Raw genomic sequence first — 26,307 nt, forward strand, 5'->3', positions numbered from 1 at the left:
ACCTGAACCAGAAATGTTAGGTTAATAATGAAGAAAGTATACCAAATTTTTATTCCCCTGGAATATGCAAATTTTTCAAACATTGCTTTTTTAAGGCATTGAGCTATTCACTGTATTCTGCTTTATTTACCTGAGTCACATTCATCATATCATCATTAAATATTCAGATGACTACTTCCTATCCTTACAAAACACCACTTACTTATAATTGTATTTAAAAAAGACTGAAAACAATAAAACCATAAAATCAATGAAGATGCATGTTCCTTTATATTTTATTTACCATAAAGAGAATACAGCAAACACTGGAGTAAGGCTTTCTAATAATTTCTGATGTAAAGTTTAACACTTAAAATTATGTTTGCTCCCCCCCCCATTCAACATGCAGATTTCATTTATTTCCAGATACAGTGATTCTAGAGCATTACACTCTCTGGATAGTTTTATAACAGAGCATCCTTGCCCTGTTAACTTAATACAATTTCACAAACTGTGTACAATCATGGTATACTACCATCATTCAAAGAGTTCCCCCAAATGAATACATTCACACAATATGAACATTAAAATGTAAGTTTTTAAGACATCATCTTCATAAGCCAAACCACAAAAACCCAGGTTCTAGTTTTAAATGTGTTTATGAAGACTGCTGCTGAGCTCAAAGCATGCAGATGTTCATGACCACCTAGATGAAGCTGGATATTTTAAACTCCTTCAGTAGGTCCAATGATGCAATTTTTCACTCATCCCAAGTATCTCCATATTTGTTTACTTTGACTAGGAAAAAAGCACAAATAACTGATGATTCCAAATGGTAATAAGTAAAAGGCACTATTTTATGTTTGCTATTATTATGATTTAAAGTTATGTTTCTCTCTGATTTGAATAAATGCACATGAGAGTCAAACTGTAATTATAAAAAGGGGCTGGCTAGACTTTTGTGAACTGGAGGTTAGACATAAATTCTAATGCACTGTATCAAGACCTTTACATTAAGTATTAGATCTGCATAACAACCTTATAAAGAAAACACAATCCCCATTCTAAGGAAAACAGATTAGTAACTTGCCCAAGGTACAAGCTTAATCAAACAGGTAGAACCGAAATTTGGACAGTTATGTTTAGGTCCAAAGCCTGGATGCCTTTAGAACTCTACCGCCTAAGTGAGTGTGGTATATATTATAGCACGTGCAAAAAAGTTACCAGCAAATGAAAAATAACAACAATGATAAACATTTGAATGTTGTTTTTCACAAAAATATAGTAATAGAAATGGTCAGATTTGATTAATTTAATCTCTCCCAGGAGCTGAAATATCAGTACAAGAAGGAAATACTCTCCAATATTCTTGCATTTTATAAGAAATTATATTTTCAAACATGTTTTTCTGTCTTTTCTACTCTTAACTTTTAGCCTCTCTTCTACATAGCCTTCACCTGTGAATTATAACTCTTCAGAAGTATTCATAACAATGTAAAGAAGCAGTTATCAAAATATAACTAGGGGGCTTCCCTGGTGGCACAGTGGTTGAGAGTCCGCCTGCCGATGCAGGGGACACGGGTTTGTGCCCCGGTCCAGGAAGATCCCACATGCCGTGGAGCGGCTAGGCCCGTGAGCCGTGGCCGCTGAGCCTGCGCATCTGGAGCCTGTGCTCTGCAATGGGAGAGGCGATATATATATATATAACTAGGGACCCCTTCCCCAAGACCCTTCCAGTAAGTCTATGAAGTCAAAAATATTTTGTTATTATACCAAGACGTTATATAAACTTTCCCCTCATATTTTGCCTTTTCCCTTGCTTTCCTTCCCTCATGTGTATAAGGCAGAGCTTCTGGCAGAATTCTCATGAAGCTACATGATGTGTGGTGACATCACTGCTCTGACAGCTAACTGAAAATGTGCTTAGGTATTTAAAATTTCTGCCATAATTTCTAATTAGGTAAATACCAAAAAATATAATCCACATAAAATGAAGCTGAAAACTTTTAAGTGACACTTTCTGACCTAGTGAATTTACATTGTACTGTCAAATTTCTGTCTAGATTCTAAAACAGAACATCCTAGAAAATCACAGTGTTTCATAACTGTTTTTTCTTTAAATTATATAAAGTGCCAAAAAAAAAAAAAAATCAACTTTCTTTCTTTTTTTTTTGCGGTACACGGGCCTTTCACTGCTGTGGCCTCTCCTGCTGCGGAACACAGGCTCCAGACGCGCAGGCTCAGCGGCCATGGCTCACGGGCCCAGCCGCCCTGCGGCATGTGGGATCTTCCCGGACCGGGACACGAACCCGCATTCCCTGCATCGGCAGGCGGACCCTCAACCACTGCGCCACCAGGGAAGCCCCCAACTTTCTTTTTACAAAGAAAAAAATTCTTTCACTTTACTGTGTCACATAACAGAACTTTAAGACTGTTCACAGCCAAAACCACAAATGTCCAAATTCAACAAATGCCACACATCTACAATATTCCCTTTTCTTAGCCTTGACATACAATAGAAATGGTTACAAAAATGAGAAAACTACTAACTGCCTGCCCTCATGGAGCTTACAGTCTAAATCCTCAAATTAATTAGCAGAACAGATTACTGGTAAGTCTTTACATATTACAGAGTAATGACCACTGAATGCATAAGGTTTACAATAAATTTTTTATGACAAACATTAACAAGTATTATTGATTACAAATCTATTTTAAAGGTGTAAAAAACATCAATAACATGACAGAGGTGGATCATTGTTATAAAACAGAATTCTAAATGAAACAACTACTAACAATTAGAAATAAAACTGGCTCTAAAGGAACGATCATAATAAAAAATACTAAGGATTTTTATGTATTTTTGCATCCTCTGTGGCATACTGACTCTTAAGAAGGTACCAGGGACCTATTCCCTCCTTTGATTTTTAAAGTAGTAAATAGAAAACCTTGAAACAATGACACATCCTCTAAAATTCCTCAAGAAAGACATCATAAAATTCTATACTGAAACAGCTTCAAACCCCTATTCAAAATGACCTCTTCTGTTAGCGGTAAATTTTTGGTATCAGAAAATTTACTTTGGGTAATGCACAGCTGTTCAAAAAGGACTTAAAAGAAACTGTCATTTAAAAAATCTGTATATATTAATTAATTATAGAGTAAAAGTACTGTTAAAAAAAGTCAAACTCATTTTTTGGAAATACCCTAAAAGCTGATTTGTAAGGCATATAACTCTATCTTGACTTCATAGATATTATATAAGAAAATCATTTTATTACTCAATCAGGACTCTGTGGTTCTGCCACAAGTGGCATTACAGCCACTAGGCACCAGGTCTGGTTTTATGCAATAGATGCATCATTTGAAAAATGATATCAGTTCCCAGGGTAGCTTCTCATAAGGGAAAATAGTCAAATGTTTGTATAATTTCTACACTGTATTACAAAACTAGTCTTACCGTCTTAAGTTTTACTACTATTTGGACTTCATTATTTTCTAACACAAAATGGCCTTTGGAACACTTGAAAAAAGGAAGACCTAATAACTGTTAAGTAGCTATTCTCTAAAAAAAAATGTCATTTTGGTTAATTGCCTGAGGCATTAAATCACACATTAGTATAATTAAAGTTTTTAATGCTGCAGTTTCCAATCCTAAAGCGTAAAGTGATTCAGACTAGACTATCATACCTTCTTTTTTTGGCATTCTTTCCTGCATAGGCCTGACTGAGGGGTCAGTCTTATGTGTTAAAGTAACTTCATATGACTCTCTGTTCTTATTCCTTAATTCCTCATATGTTATATTTTTTCTTTTAGGACTTTCTTCAATGTTGGGATCAGGTCCTAAAACAACAAACAGTTAATAAATGGTGATAAAAGGATGTGAATAAATCCAAAAGCAGCTAAATTTTACAAATGCTCCTTACCTACAAAAAAAATAAAGTAAAACAAAGGATCAAATTATTACCAGCATTCCAAAGGTACTATATTTTCCCCAAGGTAATTATAAAACTGAAATCTACTTCCTCGTATACTTTCAAGCTGTTATTTCTAAAATTTAAAATATAAAAAAAAATTTTAAACTAACCATGGCCAGAAGAAGAATGGATATAATATAAACCAGCACAATTCACTCATTAAAATGCCACTGTTCTAAACTGGGAAGTTATTCATACAGCTTACATAAGTAAAGAGAAATACATTCTACTAGTGACAACTGAACAAAACTTGACATAGTATAGATTCTATTTAGTAACATTTCCATAGTTAAATGTTCCTGTATCCAGAGTCCATATATGCAAACAACTCCAGTTATTAAAAAGATATTTATCTTATCCTCTTTATATTTAAATAAAAACACTTGAAAATAGCTACTGAAAAGTATTACATAACCTTTAATCAGAGTACGCATCATTTTCATATTCAGGTCTAATGGATGCAATACTGAGGCAGAAAAAAGTGGCAACTTTTACCTGGAGAACCAGCATTTATTCTTTCTCTCTCCCAAAGAAAATCAAAGTATGATTATGTATTATCAAAGAGTCAAACACTGATATAAAAATAAGGAAATGGTTATTCTTAATACTGGTTGACAGGACCAAATATTGAACATAGTTTATAAAATAGACAGTCAGCAAGGAAGGCCATATAAACATTTTTAAAGAAATTAATTAATGCTAACATAACATTCAGTGAACTACTTAACTTACAAAATCTAACAGACCACTCCAAAAGTAATATTTTTCAGAGGTTTTTAATGAGACAGAAATTGTGCCTATCATTTTAATAATATAACCACATGAATTAAAATAATTTTTTTAAAAAGTTTTTGTAAGTGGTACTATTGTGCAACTCAATGGTAAGGTCCCAGTGAAAAATCACAATTTTCAAAGCAACATAACTATACACTGAATGCATTCAACTACAATCTTGTTTTACTACAAAATATACTTGCACTGATACAAAGCACAGAGAATTTAAATTTCTAGTTAGTTCTAATATTATATAGCATGGTTGAAAACCTATTTTTCTTACTAAAAAAGTATTAAAACTGTATACCAGGTTTAAAAGCACTTTGCATTTCATTAGTAGTAAGTAATTATTTAACTCATTTCCCTTCACCATAAATGATATTTTTTAAATTCTGAAGGTAACAGTATATACTAGATTAGTAGTGAGGAATTCTAGGTTCTCATTCCAACTCTGCCGACATTTAATGAATGTCCTTGGGCAAATCACTAAGCTTCTTTGAGTCTTGGTTTTCTCAACTGTGAAATAAGGAAGTTTGAACTAGATGATCTATCACTAAAGTTCCTTCCAGGTCTAATACTTTTTCTTACCCAAAAGAAAAATATTTCATTGTTCTGAAATTCTGTGACAAATAATGAAAACATAAATTAGATAGAATATTAGGGAGAATTTTTTCCACTTATAAAAGCCAAATGAAAATATCTTGCATTGTGTAGGGAGCATGATTTACTGTAAAGAGCTGGAAGGAACAGGAAAATGTAAAAAAGCGTTGATTTAAATCTAACTGTAACACACTACCTATAGTAAGTCTCAAAGTAACTATGAAAGAATGCTTTCTGCTTTGAAAGATTAATAACTCTTTCAATTCCTGGTAAGAAAAAGCAGAGGACAAATAGGACTTAAACAAAAAGCGAGGATGTCCTGGTTAAGGGAGGACTGCAGCTGGGGCAAAGCAAAGGAGGCCACTGTGGGCCCATGTGGGGAACTAAGAGTGGCAATCTTGAGTTAAACAAGGGTGGTGAGAGTAGCAGAGCATGGACGGATGGATGGCTGCAGTGGAGGACTTAAAATATATTAAAATTTGGGCCTTGCTGTAGTCTGTGGGCAGATACCAAAGGCCTTTTTGTCTGTTTTCATTTGGCAAAGAAATTATGTAATGTGGAATTAAATTTTCTAATGCAAATGCAAGGAAGGATGCAAGACACAGCAAGGAAAGAGTTGGTGCGTGGCTAGAATAGATGTAGAATGCATTTGAACTTGGGAGACCGGGGAAATGGGAGATGCAGTGAGGGACAAGGACAGCTGACTCTGGAGATAAAATAATGTCTTTAACCATTCTTCCTAAGCTGCCTACCTCCTTCCCTTTCTGACTAATCAGATGTCTTTGTTTCCAACCATTCAGGTAAAAAAAAAAAGTTAGTTGAGGATTAAGAGACTATCAACAACTTTCATCCACTTAAGAATCTCTTTAATTAACTTCCATTCTCTCCTGTCTCTTCAGTTAATAACCCCCTCACCAACCCAGACTCTTGCTCTAAAAGCAGCACTGTCCAGTACAATTTTCTATAATAATGAGAATATTCTATATCTATATCTGCACAGTCCAACACAGTAGCCATTACCACATATGGCTACTGAGCAATTGAAATGCTGCCAAAGCAACTGAGGAACTGATGAATTTTCAATTTGATGTGATTTTAATTAAACAGCCTCTTCTAGCTAATGGCTACTTTATACCCTGACCTACCTAGAACCCCTTCCACATCATTTGGAACCTTACTTGACCTATAACCAATGCCTCTCTTGCCACTACATCCCCTCCCTCCTTTTAACCTACATATAGAATCAAATCTCTCCTGTCTTAAAACAAAAGAAACGAAGACCCAAATGTTCCTTTAACCTTCTTTATTCCCCATAGTTACTGGCCGATTGTACTTATTTCAAAGCACACGTTTTCAAATACTCTATGAGGTTGACAATCCCTTCTCCAAACCCTCAGAGTCAGAAATGCTTCAAAATTCAGTTTCTCAGACTTTAGAAAAACATTACCATATATATCCCTTATTACTTAATGTCCACTGAAGTAGCAATGAATAAGCAAACACAGTATTTCTACAACAAAATCTAGAAAAAAATCATATTAAGATAAACATTTATCAATAGAGTTATATCAGTTTAGGTCAGGGCTTAAAATGAGTTCAGGTCAGATTTTTATCACTAATTATTTAAAAACCTGGTTTTTAAAAAAGCATTTTGGATTTTAGGATTTTAGGTAAGGAACTGTAAACTTGTATTTTCTGTTTTTTAATTCATCTTTCACTGCAAATTAGACTGAAGAAAGCAAGCAAGGAAGGAAGCAAGAAAGCAAGCAAGCTAGCAAACATTTGTTGAGAGCCTATTCCTTTCCAGGCATTACTTCTGATTTCATCTCATTCCCAAAGTTCTTTAAGAAGGGTATTATCATCTCTATTCAAGAGATCAAGAAACTGCAGGGATCACAAATTACAAGTTACTTGCCTAAAGTTACAATAGCTAGCAAATGTCAGTAATTCATATCCAGGCCTTAATCCAAAGGTGATGCTGTTTCATGCAACATTACATAATCTTCAAAACTAGTATTTACACAAACTTCACAAAGCACTTTCACATGGATTTTCTCACTTGACAACAGTTCTGTAAAGCAGGTAATTATTATTTTTCTCATATTACAAAGAAGCTAAGGTGGCCTTTAAGACCACACTACCAAGTGTAACATTTTTAAAGCCTTTCTGTGGCACAGTTTATCATTTCTTCTTTGCTATTTCACTAAACACGGTTAGTATTTTCAATTAATGGAACATATTAATAATTTATCCTTATATTTCTATTATCTTCTAGCAGACAGAGAGTTTCTCAGGGCCAAGAACTAGGTCTTATTCATCTTTATTTCCATACCTAGCAGAGTGCCTGATACCTATTAGACCTCAAAAAATGTTGAATGAAGGAAGAATGAATTCAAATGAACAAAAGAGCAAACAAACATGCTGAGTTTAGGCTGATGGTGCAACATATAGGTGATATCCAGCAGAAAAGGTCATCAAATAAAAGTTTATACATACGTTGGACCATAAAATGCTGAAATTCATTTCAAGAGAAGTTTCTACCTTGGGCAATATGATCAGTAATACCAGTGGGAGTAGATTCATTCATAGAAGCACTGAATGGAATTGGCTCATAATGAGGAAGCATCTCTTTTTCTATGTTGTCTGCTTCTGGGGATGTCACAAAAGATGAATGACCACTCACATTTGAGTCATATTTTGACCTCTGAGAATAGTGCCTGTAAAAGAAAAATCATACTGTATAAAAAACACAGGTTATTGTCTATACCTTATTTAAAGAAGTGTGTGTTAAGGTATGAAAACTAGTCATTTTCTAAAGGAATCATATAATTTTAACATAGTTATTTAAAACAGTAAAATAAAGTCTGTTTCTGCCACAAAAACATTAAAAATATCTTCTGATCCACTTATACAACTTAAAAATTGTCACTCTTACTATAGAGAAGAGAAAATATATATCCAATTTTCTAATTATTAGGCTTTAGACATCATTTTAGTGTGTTTAAAGTTCTTGGAAAGAAAAAGTACTTCAGATCAGAAAATATGTCCATTTCCCAAATTAATTGGGAAGTTACTTCCACAGGCAGCAGTCCATATAAACACTATTTTGCTGAAGTAGATGTAAGTAATACTAGCTTTCATGGGATTTATGCTGCTTGCCATTTATGATAGGACTATCTACCAAATCTACTTAACTACCTTATTATTTATTTACCTACTTATCAAGACACACAGATTCATTTATCTATACTCACACAATTTCCCTACAATTTTAAACAACAGAAGGATTACAAAGCTGAAATCTGTTAAGAGATGGGATTGATAATATTTGGGAATTCAAACAACAACAACAAAAAAAGTCAAAGTATAGTAACCAAATGTGTTTGACAAATTAAAATCTCTCATTCTGGGACATGAACTCCCAGTAGAATGCAAGTCTATATTTCAAACAAAAGTAAACAAATTTTGTTCTACTTTTGAAAACAAAATTAGCTTTAGCTTGCAGCAAAATGGCAAGTTTCAAATGTTCCTTCAGTTAGGCCATGTTTCATGCCCTCAATTACGGTAATATCTAGTTATAATTTTTTACCTAAAATGAAAAACCTTTAATAAGATCTGAATGGCCTACCCAGTTGGTGAAGATCGTCGTGTCTGTCCTGATCGTAAAGCTTCTCCAAGAGGGGAATTCTCAAGATTCTTGAACTTCTCTTGGCAAGTTTTCACATAGGAAAGCTTTCCAGCAAAGTATCCCATGATGCAAGCAACTTTTAGTAAAAATAAACAAAAAGTGTAACTCAATATGCCTCTTTAGACAAAAACCTTTTCTAAAAGAATATTTTAAAAAATGTGGGGCTTCCCTGGTGACGCAGTGGTTGGGAGTCCACCTGCTGATGCAGGAGACGCGGGTTCGAGCCCTGGTCTGGGAGGATCCCACATGCTGCGGAGCAACTAGGCCCGTGAGCCACAACTACTGAGCCTGCGCGTCTGGAGCCTGTGCTCCGCAACAAGAGAGGCCGCGATAGTGAGAGGCCCGCGCACCGCGATGAAGAGTGGCCCCAGCTTGCCACAACTAGAGAAAGCCCTCGCACAGAAACAAAGACTGACCACATCCAAAAATAAATAAATAAAAAATTTTTTAAAAAGTGTGGTTCTAAATATGTCTTTGGTGTGGAAAAACTGGGATTTCCTGAAATAATGGTAAAAGTACCATATTAAATCACATTCAGAGTTCACAGAAAGATTCGGTAGATATAATTCACTTTCACAAAATAAAATAAGTTAAAATAAAGCTGCTATAAGATAAATTCTACTTTACTAATTACTTTATTAATACAGATAGGAAAAATGTGGTAACAGTATAATGGAATGAGGAATCAAAACAACACAATTCTAGCCTGGTCACAGGGATTTAGGCCATTTCATTCCTTATAAAATGGGAATCACACCATTTGCCCTGCTAATTTCATAAGATTATTTTTTAAACCAGGTGCAACACATGCCCCTTAAAATAATATATTATGAAGTGTACCTAAATATGGCTACTGTTGCATCTTTATTCAATAGAGACTACACTGGAAAGATTCATAGAAAGCCTCAGGTACTCTTTTTTCAGGGCAATTTAGTATCTTTTCTATCAACCATATTATAAAATGTAAAGAAGCTATGCTTATAAATGTAAGTTATGTTTATTTACTGATTGCAAATTAAAGAGGTTTTAAAAAATTACGCTTAATTTTAAAATACACTTTATTTTAATTAATCAGAATAGCTGGACAATTTTCTTTCCTCACAGACCAAGAGAACTTACTTTCAAATATTATATCTTTAATTATATAATTTAAATTATTATATCTTTAATATAATTTTTAAAATATAATTATTTAACAAAATAATTTAAAATTAATAGTTCTATTGCATTATAAAAAGAGAAAAAAAAAGCCTCTTTCAGGGGCTTCCCTGGTGGCGCAGTGGTTGAGAGTCCGCCTGCTGATGCAAGGGATACGGGTTCGTGCCCCGGTCCGGGAAGATCCGACGTGCCGCAAAGCGGTTGGGCCCGTGAGCCACGGCCGCTGAGCCTGCGCGTCCGGAGCCTGTGCTCCGCAACGGGAGAGGCCACAACACTGAGAGGCCCCGTGTACCGCGCAAAAAAAAAAAAAAAAAAAAAAAGCCTCTTTCAAGTAGCTCATGATTTTTAATGCTAACAATAAAATGCCCAAGTAGTCCATTTGATGAAAAGCTTAAACAAAATGATGTCAAAACAAATAACCAAATAACTGTTATTAGTGACACAAAACATTTGATAAAAGCTAGTTATTTTACTTAGGTAGAAAAACTAAGAGAACTAGTATTGTTCATACTTACATATAAGTTTAGGGATGGAACCATATTTGGGATGACTTGAAAGGATTCCTAAAGATAAAACAGTAAATATTTCTGAGTAACACTGTTCCATTTACATAATTAAGATGTTTTATCTTTTACTGAGGTAAAAGAAAAGCTTTATGCCAAGTTTATGCTAAGAGTATATAAGAGAATGGCACAGAAATTATGGTAAAAAATACAAAGAAACTACTTCTGCTAGTCATTATCTGGTCTTTCATAATGTAAGACAAAACTAGCAATAAGTTTAGCAGTGCAGTATAAAGTAAGATGTATCTATTTCTCAGCAGCTTTGAGCTACCCACAAAGATACAAGGAAAGATCAGTACAGATGATCTTTAAACATCTGACAACATTAGCTCTTTCCATAACACAAAAGAAGTCTGATGCTATTTAAAAGAGAATTCAACATCAAGAGAAATGTGAAGAAATCAAAAGACTAATCTATTAGAATAGGTGAATTTAGCAAGATCACTTGATACAAAGTCAATATACAAAATAAAAACAAAAATGAAAAAACCCACTATATACCAGGAACAAACAAAACCCCCAATATTTTTAAAAATATAATTTATTATAGCACCAAAAAAACATCAAAGCCCCAGGAACAAATCTAATGAAAAACATGAAAGATCTTTAAAACTACAAAATTTACTGAGAGAAATGAAAGCTAAGTAAATGGAGAAACACACCATGTTCATGAACTGAAAAATTAAATATTGTAAAGATGGTAATTCTCCACAAACTCACCTATAAATTCAATGCAATCCCAATTAAAATCAAAGAAAATTTTTCCCCAAATTGAAAAGCTTTTTCTAAAATTCATGTGGAAACACAAAGGGTCAAGAAAAACCAAGGCAATATTGAAGAACATAATGGAGAACTGACTACCACCAAATATCAATATCTGTGATAAAACTATAGTAATTAAGACAGTGTGTTTTAAGTACAAGAACAGATAATCAGAATCAGAAGAGTCTAGAAACAGACCCACATACACAGTCACTTGATTTATGACAGAGGTAACACTGCACTGCAGTGAACAAAAATTAGTCTTCAAAATATTGTGCTGGGTCAACCACATATCTGTACGAGGGAAACATATCAAAACTAGAAACTACACTATCATCAATATACAAAAGGATGGATAAACTGCTATGACATATTCACACAGCAGAAAACTATATGCAATGAGAATATATAATTTACAACTACATGCAACAATGTGGATGAATCCAGTGATGTGCTGGTAAACCAGCTCTCCAAATAAAAGGCCCTGATTTGTAATGTCAGTCGATTTCTGTGATGAAATACTTGCCCCATGACCAATTTCAAGCTACCAATGGTTTAAAAATTGCCTTGCCAAGTTCCTGAAATTTTAATAATCAGCTCTCCGGAGCTGGTACAAGCCAGTTTTAGCATACTACTGGATGAATCTCACCATGTTGAAAGAAGGTACGGAAAAGATTGTCATCATGTATATATAATTTTATGATTTAATTTTATATAAAAAACAGACAACAGATTTATGCTGTTAGCCTCAGTTCCTTCATTGTATAAATGAACGGAGATGAGAAGAAAAGGGAGGATGGTAACAATATCTAAATTTGTACAAAAAAGTCGTTCCTTTATTCTGTCACCAAATAGCTACAGACCACTTACAACACACAGGCACTACACGCTAGGAAGTAGGAATATAACAGTAAACAAGACACTCTCTTTACCCTCAGAGTTTACAGTCTAGAGAGTGAATGAAGACAAAAACAATACGTTGTGATGGTTGCTATTCATCCACTCAAATACAGGCATAAGTCGAAGATATTGCAGGTTGAGTTCCAGACCACTGCAATAAAGCAAATATTGCAATACAGCAAATCACATAAATTTTGGGGTTTCCCAGCGCATATAAAATTTATGTTTACACTATACCATTAAATGTGCAATAGCATTGTCTATAAAACAATGTACATACCTTAATTAAAAAATACTTTGTGTTTATAAACGCTAACCATCATCTAAGCCTTCAACAAGCTGTAATCTTTTTGCAATAGTAACATCAAAGGTCACTGATTACAGATCACCATGACAAATATAATGAAAAAGTTTGAAATGTTGCAAGAATTACCAAGATGTGACACAGAGACACAGAAGTGAACAGATGCTGTTGGAAAAATGGTGTCGATAAGACTTGCTCAATGAAGGTTGTCACAAACCTTCAATTTGTAAAAAACACAGTATCTGTGAAGCTCAATAAAATGAGGTGTTCCTGTATTTGAGTGTCTACTACGTGCACTATGCCCTCTGTCAGGTGCCAGAGACAGCCCATATTCTAAAGGGAAGTAGCAAGAATGGAGGCAAATACATTTATTGAAGCTAATGTAATACTTTTGGCAACAAATGGTTGCATTAACTACAACGGGAGTGCAGATGGAGACAGTTTACAGAAATATTTAAGAGCTGTACTAGAGAATGGACATTTGTTGGACAAAGCAGGTAAAGGATAGAAGTGAAAAATAATGTCTCAGTTTCCTGGATGGAGAGTGATGCCATTCAGACATAGGGAAAATGGAGGAATTAATTTATGGAGAAGTGAATTCAGTTTGGGATTGAACTTGAGTTCAATCTGAGGAGACTGTAGGAGGGCCATCCATGTGGAGATATGCAGAATATGATTCTGGAGCAGATTATCTAGGTTAGAGATAATGATGGGGATTTAGAGCAATAAATGGTCACCAAAGCCCATATTATTGCTGGATACTATATAGACTAAAAACTCAAAAGACAAAGTAAAACTCTGAAGAACAACACAAGTGAAGGAAGAAAACCCAGACTACAATGTAAGTACCAAGAGGTCGTGGGTTTTTGTCTTTTAGTGCTATATACCAAAAACAGTGTATAGTGCTTATCAGACACCCAAAAAACATATGAAAAAAATGGAGAAGTTGCCCGAGACAGGAGAAAAACCACAAGAATGTGCTGTAATGGAAGCCATGGGAAGAGAACATTTTAAGGATTGGTTAAAGTTGTATAATGGTCAAGAACAACAACTGTCCATTGAATTTAAGCAACAAAGAGGTTGTACTGGTAAGAGTTTTAGAACATGTCAGACTATATGCAGAATCTATGACACAGACTGCAGTGGGTTGAAAGAAATAAAAAGTGAAGTGCTCGGGACTTCCCTGGTGGCACAGTGGTCAAGAATCTGCCTGCCAATGCAGGGGACGTGGGTTCAATCCCTAGTCCGGGAAGATCCCACATGCCTCGGAGCAACTAAGGCCATGTGCCACACTGAGCCTGCGCTGTAGAGCCCGCGAGCCACAACTACTGAGCCTCCGAGCCACAACTACTGAGCCCGCGTGCCCTAGAGCCTGTGCTCCACAACAAGAGAAGCCACTGCAATGAGAAGCCCACACACTGCAACGAAGAGTAGCCCCCACTCGCTGCAACAAGAGAAAACCTGCACGCAGCAACGAAGACCCAACGCAGCCAAAAATTAATAAATTAAATAAATAAATTTTTTTTAAAAAGTGAAGTGCTCATTCATGAAGTCTGGCTTCAAATGCAAGACATCTAGGAGCAACTGTAAAGGGATATAAAAGAAGATTTTTCTTTCAAGTTTTTTTTTTTTTTTGAGATTGACTTCTTAATTAAAACACCTCACCCCCCAAAAAACAAGAACCCAGTACAGTTTCAACAATACTGAAAGCCCTTTATTCTGGGAGACAGTTACATGAGTGACATATTACTCAATATTCTTTTCTGTATTTTTTACTCAAAGTATCAACACCCCAACAACAAAACAACCCTGACAAAAATATAAAGGTAACATGTGACACGCTGAATAGAAGAAAATGTTATTCCACACATCAGGTTAAGTCACTTTCAACAATTTATCCTTTCCAAAAAATGGATGATAAATTCCACTGAAAGGCTCCAGGCTCAGTCACTATGAACAATTACAGAGAAAGATGTTTATCACTGTTGTTGCTCATGGCACGACTTTTGCAAATGAAATCAGAGGCACAGATCACCATTGATGTCAAGTCAAATAAACATCAGATGGTGACTAGGAGTCCAAGAGGATTTTGGCTCTTGACAGAATAATCTGTCACCTCAGTACTAGGTCCTGATATTTTCAGTAGGATTCATGTGAAGTAGTTATACTCCAATAAAGATGTACTAAAAAAAAAAAAAAAAAAGATGTGTGTGTAACTAGAAAAAGGGAATTTCTCTGGATTGGTTATGTGTAAAACTAGCTACATGTAGGAGCAAGGCATTCCCAAGCCAGGGAAAAAATCCAGCAATGGTATGATTTTACTGTTGAAGATATAAGGTCTAAGTGAGTAGCCACAATCTGACCCATCCAATTTTTACTGCTTCTGCCTTATCTTCAAGCTGTCCAAAGTCTCCTACTCTACGTAAGCCCCAAAGTTCCAAAATTTTCTCTTCTTTGTAACCTTTTCAAAATTACCATTTCTCCTGGTTCTACCTTAGCTATACGTTTTCATTCCTCCCTGCATGACTTTGCCACTCTAACCATGTCAGTCTCCTCACTGTCCACCCAACTAGTCATGCTTATTATTCTGATAACCAGGTCCCTCCTTCCTGAGATATTCTTCCATCTCTTTTAATCTAAATCCTGCCCATCTTCAAAACCCACTTCTTTCAAATTTTCCTTTATTACAGTACCTCTGCAGAGATCTTCTTTGAAAACCTACAGCTCTTGGAATCTCTACCACAAAACTTAGAAGCTTATTAAATATTTAAATTATATTCTCCATTTGCTTCAACACTGTATTCACATTGTTTCCTCACATGAACCACTAGCAGCTCTTAATTTCTTTTGTATAATCCACCCCCACCCCCAAGTCTAGCTCCAATCATTAATGACTGACAAGACTAAGATAAATAAAATGGGCAGTACAATAACAGACACTATAATTTCTCCAGTCCTAAGTTTTTCCTTAAAAGTAATGTGACTAGGGACTCCCCTGGTGGCACAGTGGTTAAGAATCTGCCTGCCAATGCAGGGGACACAGGTTCGAGCCCCGGTCCGGGAAGATCCCACATGCTGTGGAGCAACTGAGCCCGTGTACCACAACTACTGAGCCTGCGCTCTAGAGCCCACGACCCACAACTACTGAGCCCGCATGCCTAGAGCCCATGTTCTGCAACAAAAGAAGCCACAGCAATGAGAAGCCCGCGCACCACAACGAAGAGTAGCCCCCGCTCGCTGCAGCTAGAGAAAGCCACGTGCAGCAACGAAGACCCGATGCAGCCAAAAACAGTTTAAAAAAAGAAAAAAAAAAAAGTAATCTGAATAAAATGTCTGTTTCACACTCTAGAAACAATTCTAGTCTATAAAACAAGTTAGTCCTAAAAAGCAAGTAAGAGTATATATACAAATAAGAGTATATATCTTGATTTGTTTGCCTTTTTAAAATTCCTGTCACAGTAGCACATTGTAATGAGGTTCTTTGGAAATTCTCCAAACAAAACCAAAATTTTACCTCAAAAAATCCTTCCATTTCCCTCCAAAACTACTTTTTCTCAACTAGTTGTGTCAATACTACTAAGTACTTCATACTGCTAATATGAAAAGGCTAAAACTTCCTATCTTAGTAACATTTTAGGAGGAGCTACTTAATTTAAAGAACAGTTTTCTAGGATATATAAAGGCCATCCTAAGGTAACCATCCTTTTCTGGAATACCTTCTAATTCCCATAAATTTGTAACTTATTTATTACAAAATAAATGTAATGAATATTTCTACTGCTTACACTACTAAATTTAAAGATGTAGAGACTGATATATTTAATACCTAATCTAAACTCAACTTCACTATTTAAACCAATAGAATTTTGGACAAGGAAGGACCCTCACTCCCCCCATTATTATAGGACAAAGCTGGTTGAGGGAGCTAGGGAACTCCTAGTCTTTAAACTGGTACACAAGAATCAGCTGGAGCTCTAACTCAAAGACTCTGATTCGGGCTTCCCTGGTGGCACAGTGTTTGAGAGTCCGCCCGCCGATGCAGGGGACACAGGTTCGTGCCCCGGTCCGGGAAGATCCCACATGCCGCGGAGCGGCTGGGCCCGTGAGCCACGGCCACTGAGCCTGCGCGTCCGGAGCCTGTGCTCCACAACGGGAGAGGCCACAACAGTGAGAGGCCTGCGTACCACAAAAAAAAAAAAAAGAATCCTGGAAGACTCTGATTCAATAGGTCGGAGATGGGGCCCATGAATCTGCATTTCATATAAGCTCCTAGGTGATAAGTTGTATGGATGGTCTACCTAGACCAGGTTTGTCTCTCTGCCTTCCTGTAAACTACCACTGGCTTTTAGTTACTTTCTTGCTCTTATAGTGTTAATGTTGCTACAATGCTACAGTTAATGGACATCAAATTCTCAAATCTGATATGTGAGTCTGGGTTCATGGACACAACTCTTCTGATGTTGTAGTAATTTTTTAGTGATAATTTTTAATATGATACATTACCATATGTCCTTTATCTAAAGATCAGGAAAATAACACATAAAAACACGATGGTATCCAAAGTGCTAAACAAATTCAAAGTTTAAAATATTTACCTTTACTAATCAATCCTTGAGTAATCAACATACTTGTTGCAGCCAAAGGCACAGCTATAAGGGGAAAAAAAATTTGTCAACACCAACAAAAGGAAAAGATTTTGTCTGAGTTCATTAGGATACATAAATGTATATCAGTAAAACCAGCTACGAAGTTATGTTGCAAAATTAAGATCTTTAAAAGAGATTTCTCCACTTTTCAAAGCTGTACTTGTATATACTCAGGGAAATATAAAACGTATTTTAAATTTAAGAAAATATGACAAATTATTAAACAGTATAATTTAAGAGCCACCCAGATTTAGGATCTAAAAAAGCCATTCACTAATACCATCAATTAAAACAACATAGAAATAGCGACCAAAAGTTACTTCTGGAGTTAAAGGGGGAAAGAATTAACGATGAGGGAAGCAAGAAGCATATTACAAACTGCTAAATTCCATGTACCATGCTAAGTGCTTTCGGTACATTATCATTAATTTTTACCACATCTCTATAAAATAGGTATTATCATTATTATTACTATTTACTATTATTACAGATAAGGAAACTGAAGCTTAGAGATGTTAAGTAATTTGCTCAAGGCCACACAGCCACTTCAATGACAGATTCCAGATTCCAAAGAATTATGTCTGATACTAGATGTCAAGTTTTATTACACTGAGTGAACCGATACACAAGACATATTATTTGCCCAAAAATCATATGGTGATTGGGGAAAGAATTAGAAAGCATATATTTTAAATACTAATGCTCTTTCTCTTAAACCAGTGAATTCTGTGAAACTAAATGAAAATATGACATACATGTGCATATTAACCCAGAGTGAAAAATCCAAAGCTCTCATCATAATCTCAAAGGGGCTCATAATTTAAGAAATCAGTCTTCTATACCCACAGTGCCCAATAAAATTTTCTTTGATGATGAGAGCAGTCTGTATCTGTGTTTTCCAGTCAGGTAGTGTGCAGGAAAGACTTAACATAACAGCTCTAAAACTGCTTTCCTTACAAAGGCCTGCTTTCAAGGTTGGTCCTTAGCTTATATTTGGGAGCTTGACTGGTAAACTGATATAAATCTTTACCTGAATGATAAGTGGCTCACTCTGCCCAAACTGCTTGTACAAATACAGCTCATACTGAACACTTCCTTTCCTTCTGGGAGTCTGCTAGGCTGAGGGTGCCCATGTGGCGAGACCCCATTAAAAACCGTGGGTGCCGAGTCTCTAATGAGAATCCTTGGTAGGTAACACTTCACATGTGTTATTACAACATGCAACTGGAGAAATTTAGCACGTTCTTTCTGTATGACACCACTGGGAGAGGACTCTTAGAAGCTTGTGCCTGGTCTCCTCTGGATTTCACCCACACTCCTTTCCCTTTGCTGATTTTCCTTTGTATCCTTTCTGTTGTAAATTATTTTAAACTGATATAGCTACATGTGGCTGCCACATTGGAGAGTACAGTTTCAGACTAGGGTTGGGAAATGCTCTGTAAAGAGCCACGTGGTAAATATTTTAGGTTTTGTCGGCCACACAGTCTTTGTCCCAACTACTCATTTTAAAGCAAAAGCACTGAGACAATCCATAAATAAATGAACAAAGCTGTGCTCCAATAAAACTTTATTTATGGATGCAAAAATAGGAATTTCACATGTAATGAAATCTTTTGATTTTTTCAATATTTAAAAATGTAAAAACCATTCTTAGCTCATAGCCATACAAAAACAGATTTGGCCCTTGGGCTGTAGTTTGCTCATCCCTGGTCTAGACTGGACATGGGAAATTTAAGAACGAAAATCATTAAGCATTTGAATTATTAATATTCATGATTAAAATCCATAACTCGGGAATAGGGCATTAGCTTTGCCATCAGACACAATTTGCAGAAACCCTGAGGTTTAAATCCTTGCTCTACTACATACTAACAGATTTTACCTTTGCTGGAAGAACGATCTAATGTTAGTTAGTTGGTTAAAATGCCTTCATATACTATATTTAAGGTTTTTCAAAGGATAATCTTTTAAAATTACAGCATCAGTACAATTTGCAATCATTTTTCTCCTTCAGCTTGGTTCAAGGACTGCAACATGAAGAACTGAAGAATCATATAAAGGTAAAAGGCAGTAAGTTCGTTGGCCATCTCTACAATGGACAATATTTTCCCCATTTCGCTTCTTAGGTCAAGACGGCACAATGCAAATAGTCTGGTTAAGGAGATTCAAGTACTAGTTCTGCCATTCACCACCATGTCTTTGCATAAATCTCTTAACTTCATGTTCTAAAGGGTAATGGATTAGAACTAAGGTCTCTTTACAACTCATATATTCTGTCACAGAAAAAGAGAATGGTAAAATTCAAAGAGACTTCAGAGATTATCTAGTCTTCATCCTAATCAGAGTAAACTGATATCCAGAAAGAACAAGTCATTTGCTCAAAGCAACAAAGATGGTTAGTTTGTGGTAGAGCTTAGATCAAAATCCAAGTCTTCTAACTCCCAAGTCAGTGGCCTTTTCCACTGTACTCCCATTCCAGAGTCTGTTAAATAATGTTTCTTTAGGCATATCAATAACACTGCTGACCAAATGCTACTTTATATTATGACCACGGTCCCACTCATATCCAACACAAGGACCCCTATAATTCCTTTAACTCTTCTCTTACACTAGCAAAATGCTTCTCTAAACTCATAATTTATGTCTTCAATTGAAACTTTTACTTCATTAATCACAATAGCACTAACAGCCATTTAATAGCTTAACACTTATAATAAGTTAAATTGAATTAATTAATCCCATGAGATAGGTTAATATTATCCCCATTTAACAGATAAGGAAACTGAGGCATACAGACATCAAGAACTCCAAAATCTCACAGCTAATATGTGATGGAGCTATAATTTGAATCCAGAGTCAGGCCTCAGAGTCTATGCCCTTATAAGTCACTACACTGTCTCATTCGGAAACCAGTAGTACACATGTATGAAATATTCACAAAATAAAAGATGCATGAAACAAATATGAATTCATATACCTTCTCAGCAATTCCAGAGGTGGAGAACTACTGTAACATACAATACACATTAAACTAAGCCTTTTATGTAGATTCTTTCATTATCTGTATGTTTCGGCAGATATAACTAGTTGTACTCCTTTTCATCCTTCTAACCCATTCTGCACACTGCTAACTAATGTTCCTTTAAAAAATTTACATATCATCCCCTTGGCCCAAGAACCTACAATATATAATGAATCAAACTTTTAACTCCTTGCTATTATGTTTATTTTCTACCCCCAACAAAAGACCTCTGCTCCAATCCATTCAGCCTCAAGGATCTAGCAGAGATCAAGTTACTGTAGATTCTGCCTTTGCTAACTATCCCTTTCATCTAAATGCTCCTCCACCATTCTTCATTTGCCTGAAGTCCTATTAGTTGTTAAGTCTCATTTGTTTAATAAAGGCTTTTTAAAGCTAAATCAATTCCAATTAATTTATCTCTTTTTAAAATTCCTATTGCTGTTACACACTTAATCTTTCTCAGTGTTTCATGAGTTAGCTTTGTCTCAACTACATCATAAAACTACTTTAGGACAAAGACTTCCAAGCACAGTAACTTACACACTGTATGCATAAATACCATGCTGACACACTGTATACATAAATACCAGTACCTTACACACTGTATGCATAAATACCAGGTGACTGATCCTTGTCACCCCCTCCATCCTGCTTTTTTGTTAGAATTACCTTCTTACCTGAAAGGATTGCAGTGACCTCATAAAGCAACAACAGGGTTCTATTCAAAAGGAAAATTATGTTTTGTGTTGCTTTCAACATTCTTTTATTAAAAAAATAAAATCCTCATGTATATGGTCTCTAATTAGAAATCAAGAGCTGGTAGTGTAATATTTCACAATGATAAAACAGAATGATAAAACTAACCAGTTTTTATCATATAATGGTTAAAAGTTTAAGAGTTAAAATCATAAGCTTGTTTCAGACAGACCTGGCTTCAAGTCCAGACACCACTGCTTACCAGCTGTGGAACAATAGATAACTCCCTTAACATCTCTAAACCTCAAATTCTCCATCTGTAAAGTGAGGGTAATAGTAATCAACCTTATTGGGTTATTTTTATATAACCCATGTACACTCAGTAAATGCTATTACTATTACCAACAAAAATACTTCAGGGTCTTGGAAACAGTTCTAGAAATTATTACTTTAAGATGCACACAATTCTGATCATTTCATGATATATGCAAATGTCAAACCACTACATAGTACACTTGAAACATATTATCATACATCAACTACAATTCAATTTAAAAATTTTAAACAAAGAAATAAAACGTGTTCAACTCTATTTCCTTAATCAACCTCTTTTACCTCTAATGCCAAAAGTTTGCCCATTTTTTCTATGTGAAATCATTATAATTTCAGGTACTAAAGGTCAAATTTTGTTGATTAGAAAATTTAACTTACATCTGAACCAGAAGCTTTCATCACTGCATTCTGCAAAGACTCTTCTTTCTTCCTCTGTTGGAATGTAATCAGCCCCTATGTCTTTTCACCAAGGAAAATTGGCAAACATTAAAACACCCATGGAAAAACTAAGTCTAAAAATACCTTAGTCTAAACCTTAACATAGTATACCATGTTTTTTTTAATGAAGTAATGGAATAAGTGGCTTGTAAACTTTTAACAAATTCTGACTTCAAACATAAAATTAGTGCTACTGTTCTACTGGCTATGTAGTCAGGACTGCCTACAAAATGGGCTGGGTCCAGTGCAAAATTAAAATTTGGGACCCTCTGTTCAAATTATTAAGAATTTAAAGATGCCACAGTAAATCATTAATGGGTTCCTGTATAACTGCACAGGTCACACACCCTTGAAGCCAGCCCCGTGGCTACTGTTATTCAAGGCAGTGAAAATTTCTCTACATAAAAAGTGCTTCTAATTATAAATACTTAATTGATAGTTACGGGGAATTGGTCTTCGAACTTCTGCATTCGGCTCTCCAAAATCAGCCCTTCCATTCATCTTTCCTGCATCGAAAACATTTCTTGTTAAGTATTAGAAACGACTGAGATTGGCCAAAGTAAATCAAGATATAGCATCGTTAAAATTACTAGTCTACAAAGTAAATCAAGATACAGCATCGTTAAAATTACTAGTCTACGTGGCAACCAATCAACAAATATTTACTAAGCACTACTACATCTGAAGTACTTAAAAAGCTGCCTTAATAAAAGAGTCACAAACCTATTATTTTAGAACTAGTCACTAGGTCCTGTAATTGAAAACGAAAAGATGCATTGTAAGTATTTATCAACTGATTATTATCAAGTTAAGTAACAAAATGTTACCAATTTTTTAAAAAGACATATTTTTCCACCGGAGGCTGGTTTATTTCACATTATCCTATGTTTGGATTCTCTCAGAAATATACGCCCAATGATTAGGATAATTCTCCAAATAGAGGAAGAAAAATCCCAAGTCTTTTCTGGGCTTCCATTTTAAAAAATGAAATAATCAGCAGGAAACCCCCTCTACAAAGCAGTACTACAAAAAAATGAAATAACAAGGACGTCATATCGTTCTCCCTGTGGTGGGAAACTAACAGCACATTCTGTAGCCTCGAAACTTTCCTCCCTCCCCAAACAGACACCTAGAAAAATATACAAGATATAAAAAATGCATAGCATTTCAAGAACATACACTTTATCATTATTTTTAACCCATGCGTCCGAATTTAAGAGACCAATAGATTAGATAGTTACGCATTTTACAGAATGTTCCACAGGATCGTGTTTACTCCCATCTTAAAAACAACGTAAATGAAAACAGGAAACGTCATACGCGATGAGAATAGCAACTGCGCCCCTTCCACAATTCACTTATTCAATAACTCATCACTGAGGGTCTACTACATGCCAATCCCTTCGCTAAGAAACAAGATCAGAAAGGGTAAATGAATTCATGGATGGATGGAGACTGCTTAATAAACTACTTATACCCTAAAACAAACGTAAAGGAAAACAATGGAAACCTCTTACTTCTCCCAACAGAGAGACTGACAGGGTTGACAAGACCCCTTCACACAACATCATTTTAATCTCCTAATCCCAAAGAAAAAAACCGCATTAAGAGACCGTCGATTCCTGCACCCCATCCCCCGCCCACCGCGTCTCCCACCTGCAACACCTACGCACATCCGTCACCATGAATTTCTCCCATCCACACCCCCCAGACACGCTCCCTCACCAACCCTGATCACAGGCACCCAGGAGCCCGAGACCCAGAGGATCGCGATCGGCCCACCCTAGCAGGCGGGAAAATGGCGGAAGGTGCAGCGGAGCGGCTGCCCGCGCAGAGGTGGTGAGTGGGTAGGTGGGGGGCGGAACGGGGCTTTCTGCGTCACCTCACCCACCTCCCGACGACTGCGGCGGGCGGCAAGCCCGGACGACCAGAGGCCGAAGGCCCAGAGGGGACCAGACAGGGGTCGGTAGGGGGAGGGAAGGGGGGGCAGGAAACGCGCAGGACCGCAGCGGAGTGGGGGGTGGGGAGCGGTCAACGACGCGACCGCCCAGAACTCACCCAGATACGGGCTCAAAATGACCGCGACCCGGAAGCACTGGCGACCTACGGAAGGAAATGACGTCAAGACCGCCTTGCGGAGTCCAAAGGCGAACAGCTTCGGAATACACGCGTAGGCCTGTGTTAATCTTCGCCGTCCTTCTCGGTTCGTTCCTCCACCCTCGCCCACTCCCGGCGGCGCTCACGAGCTGCACTGCGGCTACGCGTTCGCCCACTGCGGACCCGAGCCCCACCCCCCTATACCCTTCCTGCACCGCGGGGGAGGCTTGGCTTTAGGCAGTTGGGCCGTGCTGCCTTGATCTTCCAGTGACCGGCTGGCAGGAACGTTGTGGAAGCCCTTTTTATCCGCTTGTTGAGAGCGACTTTTCTTAGCTTTCTGTGCTTTTAGGCTTTACGTAGTTCATTTACTTCTTTGAGTCTCTAGGCTAAGTAGTAGCGAGTAATTATTAAACATGCGCACTTGGCTGGCTGGCTGACTTTTGAGCCTAGCTTCTCCCTAGTTATAGAAACCTCAGGCATGGTACGTTCTCGCTCTCTGTGAGCCTCAGGTTTTTCTCATCTGGAAAATGGAAATACGACCTACCTCATAGGGTTGTTAGGATTAAAGCAACACACCTAAACGAGGCTTTAGCGCTCAGTGTTCTCTATTAATGGAAGACTTTGTATTTGAGTGCGGAGCTCCGGGCTTCTGTTGGTCAGACCGTGCTGCCGCACTCAGCCACCATTCATTCATTCTACAAATATTTGTTGAGTGCCTGCTGTGTGCCAAGATACTGAAAGTTATTGGTCATTCAACAGTGAACAGACGGCCCTATCCGTTTGTTTGATTAACTCCGAAAAAAACCTCTCCGATATCTTTATCTCTTACTGACCCCCACTGTCACCATCCTCATTGCATCTTTTTCACTGCCTCAAATTTATTCTCCCACAGACATATTTCAGAGAGACAGCCTATGGTGATGGATCTGAAACACAAATCCAATCCTGTGGTTGCTTCCTTAGCGGCTTTTTATAGCTCCCATCATGCACAGAATATCAGGCCCTTTCATGGCTTGGCCTCTGTCCTCTTGAGCCTCACTTTCTTCTATTTTAGTGTTCACTGTAGAAACGCAGCCTGCAGCCCTTTGTACTCACAGTTCCCTGTGTGCTGTTGCTGCTGGCACAACCATCCTCCCTGCCTTGTCAATGCTATTGATATTTCGAATCCTGTTTTTCCATTACCTCCTTTGTGAAGCCTTTCCTGAAACACACCCTGAGAATTAATTACTCCTTCTTCTTAACTACCTCTTTACTTTGTACATACTTCTGTCAAGGCAATGTTGTTCTGTCACTGTATTGTGATCTTTGTGCTTCTGTCTTTGTTACAGAGCTCCTTTCAGACGGAGACCTTGGCTTATAAATCGTTATACTCCCAATTAAGATAATCAATATTAATAACTAATATTCATTTTGCTCCTGGGACATGGTAAGCTGGTTCTGGACTCAGGGCCTTTGCAATGGCTGTTCCTGCTTCTATAACACTGTTCCTCCAAATGGTCACATGATTTCTTGTCTGTCGTTGCACCAGGTGTCACCACATCCGAGGCCTTCCCTGATCACCCAATTAAAATAGCTCCCGGGGCTTCCCTGGTGGCGCCGTGGTTGAGAGTCCGCCTGCCGATGCAGGGGACGTGGGTTCGTGCCCTGGTCCAGGAGGATCCCACAGGCCGCGGAGCGGCTAGGCCCGTGGGCCATGGCTGCTGAGCCTGCGCGTCCGGAGCCTGTGCTCCGCAACGGGAGAGACCACAACAGTGAGGCCCGCATACCGCAAAAAAAAAAAAAAAAAAGCTCCCCAGTCACTCTCCATGTTACTCCATTTATTATTTTCATAGAATTTATGCTCTGAAACAATTATTTGTCTAATCTCTCTCTCCCTTTCTCTTTCTCCCCACTCACTAAAATGAAAGGTCCATAACAGTAGGAGCCTGTCTGGCATCAAAATGATTGGCACATAGTATGAAATCAATAAATGTTTCTTAAATGAATGAGTACATTTTTTATAAAAGAAGAAACAAAAATAGGAAAATTAGAAGACATAGTGAGCTTTATGCTGAAGCAAAATCTCCTCTTTGCTTTCTGACTAGATTGTAAGGGTACAGAATCCAATTTTATCATATTCTTTATACTTACTAAGCCAGGCCTAACACTTGGCACTTGGTAGATACTGATGAGTATATTTTCTGTTGCCCACATATTTCTCAGCAATCAAGTTAACTGAAAAATTGGATTTCTTTTGAAGAAAGGGTATGGTACTCTTTCTGTGGGGAAAAAATAAGATTCTAAACATTTCAAGGTAAACTGGAATTTTCTCTTCTGGCATTTAGAGGTTATTGAGTCCATTGGTAATTTGGGCAATGCGGCAATCAAAGA

General features: G+C 36.9%; 1 protein-coding gene across 8 annotated transcripts; it reads right to left on the minus strand.

The window, feature by feature from the left end:
• Positions 1–257: 257 nt before the first annotated feature.
• Positions 258–23,921, minus strand: OCIAD1 (OCIA domain containing 1). 8 transcript variants are annotated; one of them, XM_007123435.4, is made up of 9 exons: positions 23,899–23,921; positions 22,284–22,346; positions 21,781–21,861; positions 17,301–17,354; positions 10,692–10,739; positions 8,959–9,094; positions 7,872–8,047; positions 3,670–3,822; positions 258–777 (listed from the first exon to the last, which is right to left on the minus strand). In XM_007123435.4, exons 2-9 carry the CDS (start codon positions 22,339–22,341, stop codon positions 740–742), a joined length of 744 nt encoding a protein of 247 aa, XP_007123497.1. In that variant the 5' UTR covers positions 22,342–22,346; positions 23,899–23,921; the 3' UTR covers positions 258–739. The 8 variants fall into 8 exon arrangements, with proteins under 8 accessions (XP_007123497.1, XP_007123499.1, XP_023987759.1 ...); XM_007123437.4 differs by lacking the exon at positions 23,899–23,921 and adding an exon at positions 23,732–23,876; XM_024131991.2 differs by lacking the exon at positions 23,899–23,921 and adding an exon at positions 23,623–23,824.
• Positions 23,922–26,307: the final 2,386 nt, after the last annotated feature.

Source organism: Physeter macrocephalus, chromosome 7, assembly GCF_002837175.3.
Source record: "Physeter macrocephalus isolate SW-GA chromosome 7, ASM283717v5, whole genome shotgun sequence".
In the NCBI taxonomy this organism is placed as follows: Eukaryota; Metazoa; Chordata; class Mammalia; order Artiodactyla; family Physeteridae; genus Physeter; species Physeter macrocephalus.

Coding starts and splice junctions, on each gene's coding strand:
- OCIAD1 (XM_007123435.4), bottom strand. CDS start 22,341: ATGAATGGAAGGGCTGATTTTGGAGAGCCGAATGCAGAAGTTCGAAGA. Junction 17,355..21,780: donor TGAAAGCTTCTGGTTCAGAT/GTAAGTTAAATT, acceptor TTCCCCTTATAG/CTGTGCCTTTGGCTGCAACA. Junction 3,823..7,871: donor TACTGATCATATTGCCCAAG/GTAGAAACTTCT, acceptor TTGTTGTTTTAG/GACCTGATCCCAACATTGAA.